Raw genomic sequence first — 14,885 nt, forward strand, 5'->3', positions numbered from 1 at the left:
AGAAAGAAAGAAAGAAAAGGAAAGAAAGAAAGAAAGAAAGAAAGAAAGAAAGAAAGAAAGAAAGAAAGAAAGAAGAAAGAAAGGAAGGAAAGGAAGGAAGGAAGAAGGAAGGAAGGAAGGAAGGAAGGAAGAAAGAAGAAAGAAAGAAAGGAAAGAAAGAAGAAAAGAAGAGAAGAAAGAAGGAAGGAAAGAGAAGAAAGAAAGAAGGGAAAGAAAGAAGCATTAATAATCTCTGACTATATGCCAGGCACAATCTCTGACTATGTGCTAAGCTCTTTACAAATAGTATTTCATTTGATCCTCACAACCCTAGGAGGTAGGTGCTCCATTTTATAGATGAGTAAACTGAAGGAAAAAAAAAAAGGTTAAGTGATTTGCCCAGGGTCAATCACATACCTGATTTAGATTTGTACTTAGGTCTTCCTGACTCCATCTATTGTGTCACCTACATTAAGTGCCTACTCTGCTCCAGGTACAGTCTTTAAAGGATAAAAAATAAATAAATACAGCCTCTGTCCTCAAGGAGCTTACATTTTCCTAGGAGAACTAAGGATCCATCACAATAGTCCAGGTGTAAAATGACAAGTGCCTTCACTAGGATGTCAGAGTCTAAGAAGAGATATGGGTACATGAGAGACATATAATAAAGTTAAAACTGTTAAGTCTTGGCAACAGATTAGATATGAAAGTGGGGAATGAAAGAAATTGATGCCTAGATTGTGAGCCTGAATGACTGGGAAGATGGTGGTACCCTCAATAGTAATATGGAAATTAGAAAGAGAGAAGTGATTTAGGGGGAAAGATAACTAAATTAGTTTTAGATATCTTGAATTTAAGATGCTTATAAGACAAAGAGAAGCTAGCTGGCTCAGTAGATTGAGAGTCAAGCCTAGAGATGGGTTCAATCTGGTCTCAGACACTTCCTAGCTGGGTGACTCTGGGCAAGTCACTTAACCCCCATTGTTCTAGTCCTTACTCTTCTACTGCCTTAGAACTGATGCTTAGTATCAATCCTAAGACAGAAGATAAGGTGGTTTTTTTAAGTTTACAGGACATCTGAAATGTCTAATAGGAAAGTTAGAAATGTAAGTCTGCAGTCAGAAAAGTGTTTAGGGTAGGATAAGTAATTATAAGAACCACCAGCATAGAGATAATGATTGAATCTATGGTAGCTGATGAGGTCACAAAGTGAAATATATAAAGAAAGATAGAAGAGGACCGGGGACCAGGGACCTGGGGCTGCCTACAGTGTGTGAACTGGATGAAGATGCAATCAGGCACAAGGGAGATAAAGCAGAAGGAAAATGGAGAGCCAGGAGAGAGCAGCATCACAGCATCCTGGAGAGAAGATAGATGGAAAGGGGGTAAATGACAGTGTCCAAGGCTGCAGAAAGGTCAAGAAGACAATGATGGAGGAAAGGCTATTCGTTTTGGCAATTAAGAGAGTATTCATAATTTTGTAGAAAGCAGATTCAGTTGAAGGGAGTAGATGAAAGCTAGTCTAGGGGGCAACAAGGTGACTCAGTGAATAAAGAGACAAGTCTAGAGACAGCAGGTTCTGGGTTCAAATGTGACCTCAGACACTTCTCAGCTGTGTGACCCTGGGCAAGTCACTTAACCCCACTGCCTAGCCCTTACCACTCTTCTGCCTTGGAGCCAATACACAGTATTGATTCTAAGAGAGAAGGTAAGGGTTTTTTAAAAGAACAGGTCTGACCATATCATACATATACACACACATCCATAAACATACTAAACCAACTCCATGGGGTTCAAATATGAAATCACAAATCATAGGCTAAGCAGCCTAGAGTGGACCAGAGTGATTTCATTCAATCCACTCCTTTTACAGATGAGAAAATTAAGGCCTAGAGAGGCAATAACCCAGTTTGCAATTTATAAAGATAGAATCTGAATTTCCTTCCCAGATGACCTTGAACTAGTCACTTCCTTTCTCCCAGCCTCAGTTTCCTCATCTGAAAAAAATGAGAAGATTGAACTGGAAGATCTCTAAAATCCTTTCTGTTCTAAATCTGTGATCCTAGGTCCTCTGATTCCATATTCAGTTTGCTTTGCATTACAATAGGCTCCCTCTTTTTTCCTCCTTCCCTCTTGGCTTAAGAAGTGCATTTGGTAAGAATTTATCACCCACAGAGTAAGTACTTGAGATTTCAACCTTGGATGGGGACTAAGTCTACTGGATAACAAATGGGAACAGATGAGGATAGCCTGGAATGGAAGGAATCAATCCCTCAGCCAAACCATGTACAAAGGAAAGCAAACTTCGAAATTTACTCTGCAATATGGCTGCCTGACTCAGGGCTGTAAGGCATACCTGGCCATGTTGCTCTGAAGTGGGTAAAGGTACCTGGACTCAGCCTTTACCACAGTGTGGCAGTCAGAGGATGCTTTGGAAGACACTATGGAATGACAAAAAAATCCCACTTGCCAACTCTAAAGGAAACTGCAAAAGAATCAGCTTTAGTACCCAAAATTGGCCAGGGAAGTTTGGCAAAGAAAAGGGCTTTGTGTGCTATTTAACTGGAATGGGGGTTACCTCAATGGGGATTTTGCCAGCACAAATCTTGGGATTGCAAGGACAAACTAATATATACATACAAGGAGACAGAGAGGAGAAAGATAAAGACAAAAGCAGACTGAGAAACAGAGATAGGAGAGAAGGGAAAGGAAGGAGAGATTGAGGAAGTGATAGAAGAAGAAGAGGAGAAAGACATGGAAAAAGACAGACAAAAAGGGGCAGAGAGACAGTCAGAGAAACAATTCTATAGGAAATAACTTTAGCTTTGTCTTTGATCACAGTGATGGACAGCAGAAAACAAAAATCATAGGAAGAAAAAAAAGATAATTTATTGTCAATTACCAAACTTGAAAGAAAAAGAAAATCCTCTTGCTTTACTTTTGTTTTGTTTTGCTTTTTTTAACACATTGTACTTAGTCAACAGAAGCCTTCTCTCATTTGGAGGAAAACTACTGAGTATTATTGACATCTCATGGATTATACTTCTGAGCACCTAAAGCAATGAACTTAATTTCTCCCGGGGGGGAATCCAACATGTTGAAGACTTTTCCTTTCTTCCTAGGTCCTTCCGCCATTACTCACAGACTTCCACCATAAAGAAAGGGCCTTCTGGACAAATACCCTCTAAGATGTTTATATGGACCAGTGGCCGGACCTCTTCATCTTACAGACATGATGAAAAAAGGTAAATGTTTCTGGTACTCCTTTATATTTTTCTTGTTAGGTTACTCAGAGAGGAGTAAGCAGGAGGCATCAGTCAGTGGAGGTAAGCCTAAGTACCGTGTGTGTGTGTGTGTGTGTGTGTGTGTGTGTGTGTGTGTGTGTGTTACATACACCAACATCAGCTATTCAAATTCAAATAGTTTGACTAAGTCTTATGAGGAAAGATCAAAAGGAGGAAAACCTGTTTCTCAAGCTGCCAGCATTTCCAGGGAAATTAGGGTCCCAGAAGAAGAAAGAAGAAAATAAAGAATAAGAGAAAAAAGCCTAAAAATACAGTGCAATGTAAACCTAGAATGAAAGAGAAAATGTCAGCCACGCACCCCATATCACCTTCTGACTCCTTTTCTACCCAGATGTGGTCATCTATTTCATAGTGGTCTAGAGTTTCCCACTCCTACCTGCCCCTGGGGAAAAAAAACTTTTTCTTCTCACCCTCTCTTTTATTCTTCTATTTCTCTCATTCACTGAGTATCATTTCCTTACATTTAAAGAAATGGAATTTGAAATGTCAAAATAAATATACTGCAGGTTGAGGGAAGTTTGGGTCTGATGATGACTCATAAAATCTCAGCTCTGATCATCTGTTTGAGCCACAGAAAGCTGGAATTAGAAATCAAGACCTTTCTTTCTTTTCCCTATCAATAGCCATTAAATTCCAGGAAGGAGGCAGATTTTAAACCAAAGTTCTGTGGGTCCAAGGAGAACCAGCTCTGAAACACCTGTGGCTATTCACAAAAATACATTTATTCCTTTGTTTTTGATAGACTTCTTTATCTTTTTCTAAATGCTTAAAACAAAGAAACTTTACAATGCTGTGAAGGGGACAGCCTTTTGATCTGCTCCAGATGTAAGATGCTAGGATCCTACCTATTTCTCTAAGTACTATATTTACTCACAGAATGTCTCCCTTCTTTGGAACATATTTTGTAGCTGAAATGGAGATAAGGAAGAAGATTAAGAGAGCTTGCACACTCCTCTAGGTGCAATCAGATCCATCACCACTCCATTCTAGAACATGTTTCTCTCCAGTGACCACTGTGACTATATATTAAAATGTTCTTCATGTTCCTAAGTACTTAATAAGATCAGATGAAGGTCTGTGACCATTAGCTGTCCTGGTATTGACTTTCCTCCTATAGGACTTAATTAAATGAGAGAGAGAGAGAGAGAGAGAGAGAGAGAGAGAGAGAGAGAGAGAGAGAGAGAGAGAGAGAGATGGTAGGTAGATTGATTAGATAGACAGACAGACAGACAGATAGATAGATAGATAGATAGATAGATAGATAGATAGATAATAGATGGATGATAGGAGGATAGAAAGAGAGAGAGAGAGAGAGAGAGACAGAGACAGAGAGACAGAGAGAGAGAGACCAGAGAAAAGGCTCTAGAATCAGAGTCCATTGAACCAGGCTCAAATCCCACTTACAACCCATGTGACCTTGAGCAAGTCACTCCATCTCTCCTGGCCTCAGTTTTCACATCAATAAAATGATGGTGTTAGACTAAGTTTTGTCAAAGATCCTTTCCAGCTTCTAATCTAGAATGCTGTGATCCCAAGTCATGTGAAGGAGGCGTTATACTTGTTATCCTTGAGACCAAACAACAGAATCATAAGTGAAGCAATGAAGTTGCAAAGAGATCAATCCAGACTTATTACCAAGTAAAAATTCCTAATGGTTAGAGCTACCCCAAAGTAGAATGAGAAACTTCAGGAAATAATGGGTTCCCCTTTATTAGAGGACCTAAACAAAGACTGAATGGCCATTTGGGAGAATATATTGCAGGGGAATATCACTCAAGTGTGCGTTGGACTAGACAGCTGCAAAAATCCTTTCTAGCTCTGATTTCTGTGAAACAACACAGAGGCACATTTGTGACTTTAGTGGCACTCCAGATCTCAGTGGACCAGGAACCTTAGAATTAATAATAGTAGTAGTTAGTATTCATATACTGGTTCCTTAAGGTCTGCAAAATGCTTTACAGATAACTCATTTATCCTCACAACAGTGGAAGTTAGGTACCATTATTATTCCTATTTTGCAGACGAATAACTGAGGCTGACAGGTTGAGGGGTTTGTCCAGGATCACACTGGGAAGGGTCAGAGGTGAGGTTTAACTCTAGGTCCAGTAATCTATCCATTGGGTGGCACCACCTAATTGCCCCATCTTTAAATCCTGAACTATGATGTCTACAAAAGTCAAATGTCTCCTGGAGTTCAGATTGCCCTAGAGATATTCAGAATGGAAACACCAGAGTATTTCAACATGAACCACAACTGCTTAGGAGGGGAAGATGTAATATTGAAAGAAATCCCCCCCCCCAACAAATCCAAAAATAAAAGAGAGAGAGGAAGAGAAGACAAGGGAAGAGAAGTCAAGGCAAGAGAAGGAATAAGTATTTATTAAGTACTTATTGTGTTCCAGACACTTGACTAAATGCTTTATAAATATGATTTCATTTCTGTTTCTACTGGGCACATATTCATTTTTAGTCATATTTAATCATTATCTACCCCCTTGCCCTGCCCTCACTGGTTTCTCTCCTTCATTTCAGTTCATGAATTTATGATTTGTTGTTTTATTTATGAGTTTAAAATAGTTTTTTTAACTTTCTGAACAAATTTCCTCTTTAGTTGAGTTTTCCTGAAGCCCAGAATTTCTCATTGCAAAATGAAAAGCCTTGATTTAGAATTTACAGATAAGACAAAGCCCTGAGCTAAGAAAATTGCAGGCTGGCTGTAAAATGTTGTGAGACCAAAGAGAATATGTGTCAAGAGCTTTGCAAACCTTAATATATATATAATTATGATATATTATTATTACTGTTATTATCTTGGGGACTCTTGGGAAGTAAATTGATTTGGACTTACCTGAAGTCTTCAGAGATTTTGCCTTCTTCTCTTGCCTGCTTATTTTAATGAAATTCTTTTATCTACTTGAACTTAGTAATTGAACAAATGCAAAACAATTAAAGATCAAATTATCACGGATTTCCTTGGGAAATTACTTGACCTAGTAAATCAAGCAATGAGCCAAGAGACAAGGGCACTTCATTTTGGAAGCATGGAGCAATCAATGGAATGTGAACAAAATTTAGAATCCCAGGAACTGAGTTCAAATCCCTCATCTACCTCTAACTAACTATGTGATCCTGAGCAAGTTACATCAACTATTTAAGCTTCATTTTGCTTCTCCCTAAAGTGAGAATATTGTACTAAATACTATAATCTTGGAAAAACTTTCAAACTGTTTTATATTAATAGAAAGTAAACCAAGATTTCACTTGACCTCAAGACTCATAGATATTGATTAATCATTTTTATGGGGCAACTACATGACTCAGTAGAGATAGGAGGTCTTGGATTTGACTTCAGATACTTCTAGCTGTGTGACCCTGGGCAAGTCCCTTAACCTCAATTACCTAGCCCTTACCACTGCTCTTTTGCCTTAGAACCAATACATATTATTGATTCCAAGATGGAAAGTAAGGATTTTTTTAAGTTAATAATTTTTCCACATAAATAACTTCACCTTTGTTAATAAAATGCTATGCATCACCAATGCATGACACTACAGTCCAGTATTTCACATGGAAGACTCAGAATTCCTATTGTACAGTCAGTTAATTTGCTGTTCAGTATACTATCTACATTCTTCATTCATCCTTCATTTATGCAGCTAGCTAGCAGAGAGAGAGAGAGAGAGAGAGAGAGAGAGAGAGAGAGAGAGAGAGAGAGAGAGAGAGAGAGAGAGAGAGAGAGAACTGGCTTCAGCCAGGAAATCTCAAGTTCAGGTCCTTTTGGAATCAGACTGGCAGTGGGACCGTAGGCACTCTCAGTGTCCCTCAGGAGCTCTCTGAGGAATCAAATCAATCTAAACTCAATGAGAGTTTCTTCCTTGGGAATTCCCTCTATGAATGGAAGTCCAGGTTCTTTCCAAAAAAAAAGGATAAGTCACAGGTTAGTTACAGAGAATGAAAAAATGAAAAATAGTCCCTGCCCTCCAGCAGCTTACATTCTATTATGGCAGTGTAAAACATGAACAACTTAGTGAATGTGTAGTTTAGGGGAGAGAAGCAATAAAAGCTAGAAGAATGGGAAAGGACTCTGTCCAGTCAATGGTACTTGAGCTGAGCCTTGAATGGAACTAGGGATTTAAATCCAATATATTTTGATTGAGTTCAACAAACATTTATTCAGGGTATCCAATGAGCCAAGTACTGTGCTAGGTGTTGAGAATACATATCAACCAGCAAGCCTTCTATGTGCCAGGCACAGTGGTAGGCACCAGGGGTACAAAGACAAGATTTAGATAGATAGTCCCTGCCCTCAAGAAGTTTACATTCTCCTAGCAGGTGGGGAGGATGCAAAGACTAAAAATTGTTGGAATAACAGGCAGATACTCTCCACAAGTATCATATACTCATCTAGAAGAACCAGACCAATATAGACCATACAAATGTCAACTGGTCAAAGAAATATGAGGAGTCTAGATGGTTGAAGGCAATGATGTCCATATAAGCCAGTGCATCATCATTGGGTCAGAATCAATTCCATGGCAGGCTCTGTTAGACAAAAAGGTAAAACAAGGATCACTTTTGTCGTTACAATCAAGACATCCCTAAAGGAAGAAATAATTCAGCAGTTCCTGTTTCTGTCATCTGAGTTAACAGTTTGCACTCTCCTGGGGCAAAAATCTGTTGCAGCTCCATTTATTTTTTGCTCAGCTGGCATTCAGCAATTGCTGGCCCCATAGGTTTGCCCTCAGAAGAAGTAACAGAAGGGCACTTTTCATTGCAGCCTGGAAGCTAGAACTCTTTGCCCCAAAGCCTTCACCGAACGTCATTTTTAATATTTTAGAAAGAGATATTAGTTCTGTGAGCAGCTTAGTCAAGAATGGGTCAGAATATCCTACTTAGAAAAACAGGTTCTAGTTCAGTGAATTCAGCTATGTTCCTACTATTACTACTACTACTGATGACACTACAACTATTGCTGTTAGTGATGATGATGATGATGATGATGATGATGATGATGATGATGATGATGGTGATGGTGGTGGTGAAATAACATTTTAATTTAAGAGGAGTTGTGATTTCATTAGTATAGACAACTCTAGATTAGAAAACTCCCTCTATCAAAGTAATATATTGTCTTCAGCCTATAGTCTAAGAGAGAATCATGAGAAACTGAGATTTTAAGTGACTTACCCTGAGTCATACAGCCATTATGTGTCAAAGTTGAGATTGAACCCAAGAGTTCTTGGCTCCAAAGTCAATTCTCTATCTACTACACCACTCTATTGTTTCAGTACTATTAAGAGGGCAGCTAGGTGGTACAGTGGATAGAGTGCTGAGATGAAGTCAGGAAAACCTGAGTTCAAGTCCAGTCTCTGATCCATAGTAGCTATATGATGCTGGACAAGCCACTTCACCATGTTTGCCTCAATTTCCTCATTTGAAAATGAGCCGGAGAAGGAAATGGCAAACCACTCCAGTATCTTTGCCAAGAAGATCTCAAATGGGGTCATGAAGAGTTGGAAAAAACTGACCAACAATGATTGCAATATAATCATTGATTCATATTATTAACATTTTATTATTTATATTAATAATAGCCAGCACTTACATAGTTTTTAAAGATTTGGAAAACGCTATACAAATATTACTTCTTTTGACCCTCATGACAACCCTGAAAGGTGCTATTATTATATTTATTTTACAAAAGAGGGAAGAGAGGCAGTCAGAAGTTAAGTGACTTGCCTTGGATCTCAGAGTTAGTACCTCAGTCAGGATTTGAATTCAAGTCTTAATGACCCCTAGATTTAGCACTCTTTCCATTGTGTCACCTAGCTGCAAAGAAACAGTAGCAATTATTCAACACATCACTGCAAGCTATAAACATTTAGCACTTGCTGGATATCCAAGACATTATCCTGTGGTTAGAATTATACATCAGAAACTCATCTTTCATGGTCTGACACAAAACAAACCCCTACAAATGCAGACCTCAAAATATCATGGAGAACCCAAACAATAAATTTTACTGGAACTAGACTATTATCACAATCCAAATTGTTGCCCATTATCTCCCAGGAATAAGCAGTGATGATCCATAAAAACTTAAGAACAATATCTTTAACAGGTTTTTGTCATTTCAAATACTCATAATCTCTAAGCTACATGGAATGAAAAGCTTTTTAAATATAGAGAACTGACAGAAATCAAAATCACATAGGGACATGATGAAATATATTTAACACCTGTGGTCCAGTCTGCTATTAGCATCCCAGGGATACTCTCAGTGAGCCTAAAGATGAAGATCAGACATCTAAATATTTTTATTCAAGTACAAAAAGCTGTTATTTTTTCCACCTGTATAGAGAACATTAACTTTAAAGACTGGTAACAGAATAATGACTTATCCAAGGATCATTTTTTCTGAACCCCATTGAAAAAAATGAGAAGAGTGGGCACCTACATGGCTCAGTGGATTGAGAACCAGGTGTAGAGACAGAAAGCCCTGAGTTCAAATCTGACCTCAAATATTTCCTGGCTGTGATCCTATACATCTCACTTAACCTCCATTGCCTAGCCCTTACTGATCTTCTGCCTTGTGTATAATTAGAATTTTCCAACCCAGGACTCTCTCTATCACAGCATCCCATTTGTGTGTTTATGCTGAGGTGCTAAGGTAGGGAAGATATAAGTTTTGTGTAGCTCTGTCCTCTTGCTCACTTTTCCCAAGAATGTGGTTTGTAGAAGTTGGATTGGAACTAGACAAGAGAATTTTACTCACATAGTTTTTACTTTGGTTTTATTACTTTGTTCTTTTATTTCTTCTACTTCAAGTGATTACTAATAAATCTTATAAATTATAATAGTTAGAGATATTGGATATTAATTTAAATCTTACACTTGGAACCAATACACAGTGCTGATTCTAAGACAGAAGGTAATAGTTTTTTAAAAAAGATGATAATAAAAATGCTGTAGAAGATAGATTCCCTGAATCACAGAATCAGAATTTGAAAGGACCTCAGTGGTCATTTATTTCTACCAATACATAAAAAAATCTCCATAATAGAAATGATCTATCTTCTGATGAAAGACCTCCAAGGAGGAGAAAACCATGACTTTGATGTAACCCATTCCACTCTGGGATAGTTTAAGATTTACTGACAAGTAGACTAAATTGACCTCTTTCCAGCTTCTGTCTATTGTTCCTAGTACCACCTCTAGAGTTAAATAGAAAAAAGTCTAATTGTCCACCATGCAACAGCACTTCAAATACTTCAAGACATCTATTCTATTCCTACTGACTTCTTTTCACCTAACTAAGCCTGCACCATTTTCTTAACCCATCAAAATGTCCCACCACAGCCCTCTGAGATAGCTAGAATTGGTATTTTCTCATTCCTAGGTAAAAAATTGAAGTCTAGACAAGATAAGAGATGGGATTGAGGTCATCTAGTTAATGTCAGAGGTAGAATCCAAGCTTAGGTCTATCATCATTCCAAGTTCATCTCTCTAACTGTTGCACTCCCCTCTTACTCCCAACAGGCAAGTCAATCTTGGCATTCAACAAACCTTCATTCAGTTCAAGAGACATTTATTAAGCTGGTACTATGTGCCAGGCCCTGCATGTCTCTATCTTCCAACTAAGATCAATAGTAACAGGGTCCCATATTCTTAAAAGGGATATAGAGAAAATAAGACCCTTAAAGAAAGCTTCTCTATCAATTAAAAGTCTAATCTTGGTGTTTTCCCCTCCATTTTTCAGACATGAATAGATTGTGATCTGTAAATTTGATTCCAAGGAAGCTTAGAGTTCAATGCTTTAAAGAAGGAAAAACACTGTTTTCTACTCCCACTGTTACCCATACATCCTGTGACTGTCTGTGTGTGTGTGTGTGTGTGCTTAATTACTATAAGAATAAATTAACTATAATGACCTCCACAGACTGTTCCTAATTTAGAGCCTGGTTGACCTGGAATTTTGTTATATCAAATGCCATTTGCAAGAAAATAAAGCACTAGAGTTTTGGGTATATTTTGTTAAATTGGGATGTTTTTATAATGATATTTGTAGGGGGCTGAGTAGATTGAGAGCCAGAGCTAGGTACAAGAGGTCCTGGGTTCAAATTTTACTTCAGACACTTCCTAACTGTGTAACACCAGTCAGTTCCTTCCATTTGCCTAGCCCTTACCACTCTTCTGCCTTAGAATCTATACCCAGTATTAATTCTAAGACAGAAGGTAATGGTTTTAAAAGAAAATAATAACACTCTTTGTAAAATACAAAGATTGAAAACTGGAAAGAACCTTAGAGATCACCTAAGAAGGTCACTGAAGAGGCCCTCTAGTGTTGTTAAAAGAGTACAGGGCTACTAATGACAGAAAGACTTTGGTTCAAATCCTTCCTCTGTCATTTAAGGCAACTCACGAGCCTCAGTTTCTTAATCTGCCTACAGGGTTGATAATAGCACCTACTTCCCAAGGTGGCTATAAAAGCCTTGATGGACTGCTATATTTAAACATTTTAGTAACATTTAAAGTTCTGGATAAATGTGAGCTATTAATACTTTCTAGCCTAAATCCATCAATTTGGAAGAGGAAGCTCAAGCTTTCAAAGGTAGAGTGACCTGCCTAAGTTCTCATCCATATGTACATAGTTTTATATGTCTACATACACATATATGCACATACTCCTGTTACAAGAACTTGCCTACGATGATGGGAGCTGTTCAAAATCGCGGTGGGCTGCCTTGAGAGGTTGGGGATTCCATCTACTTGGAGGTCTTCAAGTTAAGATGAAACAACCACTTGTTGAGTGTGTTCTAGTGAAGATTTCTTTTGTATATGGATAGGAAACCTGCTAGGACTCTGCCAAGTCTCACACTGTATTACACTATCACATACAAATTTATACACATATATATGCATTCACAAATGCACATATAAACATAGTCATCATAATAGTATATGTAGATATATGAACATATACATATATTGCATTAATATGTATATGTAAACATTCATATGTGTGCCTATAAGGAGGTTCACATGTATGAATACATATGTGTGTGCATATTTGATCCCCATCAATGATTTCATCTATGTAAGGATCTCCTGGTATAGAAACTCCTTTCACCAATAATGTGAACAGCTCATCTGCAATCAAAAGTCTTGGTGAGTTGTCTGGGTTACTGACCTGCCCAGGCTCACACCACCAATGTGCATCAGAGACAGAACTGGAAGTCATTCAAGCTAGCCCTCTAGCTACCATATTGCCCTACCTCACAGAGCATGAGGTTCCTCATTGCCATAAGAGCTGACATTGATCAGCTTGGAAACTTTCCCAAAGTTTGTCCTTTGTTCTTCCAAACATTCTCCTTGGGGATTTCCAAAAAAGAGGTGTAGAGGAGTTAGCAGCTCCACTCTACTCTTCCCTTGGCTGCCCTTTCCATGGTAGACATGGCGCTCCTTCCCCCCCTACCCTCCCAGGACATCAATTCAAGCTACTCTCCCTGCTTTCCATCAACTAGGTCACATCCACATCCCCTGGTGGCTCTGGATTTGCCGGAGTCTATAATTTTTGCCTCCTCCACACATTTCAGAGAATATGAAGAGCATTTATAACCATTTCCAAATTGCTATTTGTTTTCAAATCACCCATTTGAATCATTTTTATTTGCTGGTTGTTCTGGTGACATTCCTAACTGATGGCACTGTATCTCTTTTATGTCTAGAGCCTGACATAAGTTATGTTGTGGGACAGGCTAATGTTCTAGGACTGCCTGGCTGTTACTGCTGCCTGCCTGCTTTCATCTGGGAAACATGCAAATCTCAATAACAGCTATCAGCTTTAAATACAGTTTGATAAATAATAATAGGAAAGCAACATCAGATTATTACTTTACAGCAGGCTTTGAAGCCAGGAAGAGTGAGGCTGTCACATAATGCTTGCAAAGGTTTCCTGCCTAGCTGGGTTAAGATTTGTATTGATGATAATAGATGGATAGATGGATGGATGATAGATAGATAGATAGACTGATAGACTGATAGACTGATAGATAGATAGATAGATAGACTGATAGATGATAGATAGATAGATAGATAGATAGATAGATAGATAGATAGATAGATAGATAGATAGATAGACTGATAGATTGATAGATGGATGGGTGGATGGATGGATGGATGGATGGATGGATGGATGGATGGATGGATCTAAGATGTATCTATGATACAGAGTAATGAGTTAGATGAAAGACAGAGACAGAGACAGAATGAGAGATGAATAAAAATGAATTACATCAAAGGTCAGTTGCAAAGACAGATTCAAAGGAAGGACCTAGAAATGAAAGAGACCTTGGAAGAACCAACTCCCCCTATACAATTAGAAACACATAGAAGACAATCTCATCATTCTGTGGGCACTGAGTGGTAATTAGGGAAGAAGACCCAATCAATCAATCAATCAACAAGCATTTCTTAAGCTTCTTTTATGTCCCAGGCACCATCCTAGGCACCAAGGATTCAAATTCAAATACAAAAGTGAGGCAGTCCTTGTCCCCCAGGAGTTTACATTCTGTTGGGGTACAGTACATATACACACACCTAAAATACACATCAATCAGTGACACATATTATGCCCCTATTACTTAACATATGAACCATAAAACTTTTTTTTTACTATTTTGACAACTATTTCCATATTAGGCTCCTTCACAATCTTATATGTTTTATTTTATGCATTTAAAAACATTATTTTGTAGATAGGTTCATAGGCCTCACCAGACTACCAAAGGGATCCATGACACAAAAAGGGAAATATGGCAACAGTTAGAAACTGGAGACAGAAGGTCTCATTAAGCACCCCAACCCCACATCAGATCCAAGTACCTATACCAAATGGGAAGGATAGGATTGTATTCAGTTGCATCATAAAGAAATATTTTAAGACAAATCTATTACTTTCAATCTCTCCAAACCAACTCCAAGAGATAGAGGGACCATGACAAAAAAAGGACAGGGAGTGTAGCCCCATGCTGCCCCATGAAGAAAGGTTTAATGGCCCTCCCTTAGCCCTCCCTGCTCCTGAAGATATGGCATTACACCCTCTTTGGGGACATTGATAAAATGTAAAGTTCACCTGAGAATTATTATTTTCAACCTCAGAAATATTTACCAAAAAATCAGGGACCACGACCTTCTGGACAAAAGGAAAACAGTCACCGCTCTGAAAGCTGGAGAAGACCGAGCCATTCTCCTGGGGCTGGCCATGATGGTCTGTGCCATCATGATGTACTTTCTGCTAGGAATCACCCTCCTCCGCTCATACATGCAAAGGTAATTTTCATTGTTATTGGGAAACATCTGGTTAATTGGCTCTGCATTCCTGTATACTTCTTTTCTAACAATTCTTCCCTTTTCCCAAGACTCCAACCCAACCATCCTTCCCAAAAACCCAAGACTAGAACCAGAATTTTGATGGCCAGAGGTAATAAATCTAAAGCTGAAAAGGACTGTAATGGCCAAGTAGTCCAGCCCCCTCATTTTACACATAAGGAAACCGAAGAACAAGGTGATTAAGTCAATCAACCAGTATTTATCAAGCAC

The 14,885-nt window shown here is 38.4% G+C and overlaps 1 protein-coding gene across 3 annotated transcripts in view; it reads left to right on the forward strand.

Annotated features, from left to right (window-relative positions):
- Positions 1-14,885, forward strand: part of KCNMB2 (potassium calcium-activated channel subfamily M regulatory beta subunit 2) — a 295,143-nt gene that overhangs the window by 259,964 nt on the left and 20,294 nt on the right. For all 3 annotated transcript variants that reach the window (XM_007501955.2, XM_056808415.1, XM_007501954.2), the window contains 2 exons: positions 3,102-3,224; positions 14,445-14,615. In XM_007501955.2, coding sequence (XP_007502017.1) covers positions 3,169-3,224; positions 14,445-14,615 — 227 coding nt within the window. In that variant the 5' untranslated portion in view covers positions 3,102-3,168. The remainder of the gene's footprint in view (positions 1-3,101; positions 3,225-14,444; positions 14,616-14,885) is intronic.

Source organism: Monodelphis domestica, chromosome 8 (genome assembly GCF_027887165.1).
Source record: "Monodelphis domestica isolate mMonDom1 chromosome 8, mMonDom1.pri, whole genome shotgun sequence".
In the NCBI taxonomy this organism is placed as follows: Eukaryota; Metazoa; Chordata; class Mammalia; order Didelphimorphia; family Didelphidae; genus Monodelphis; species Monodelphis domestica.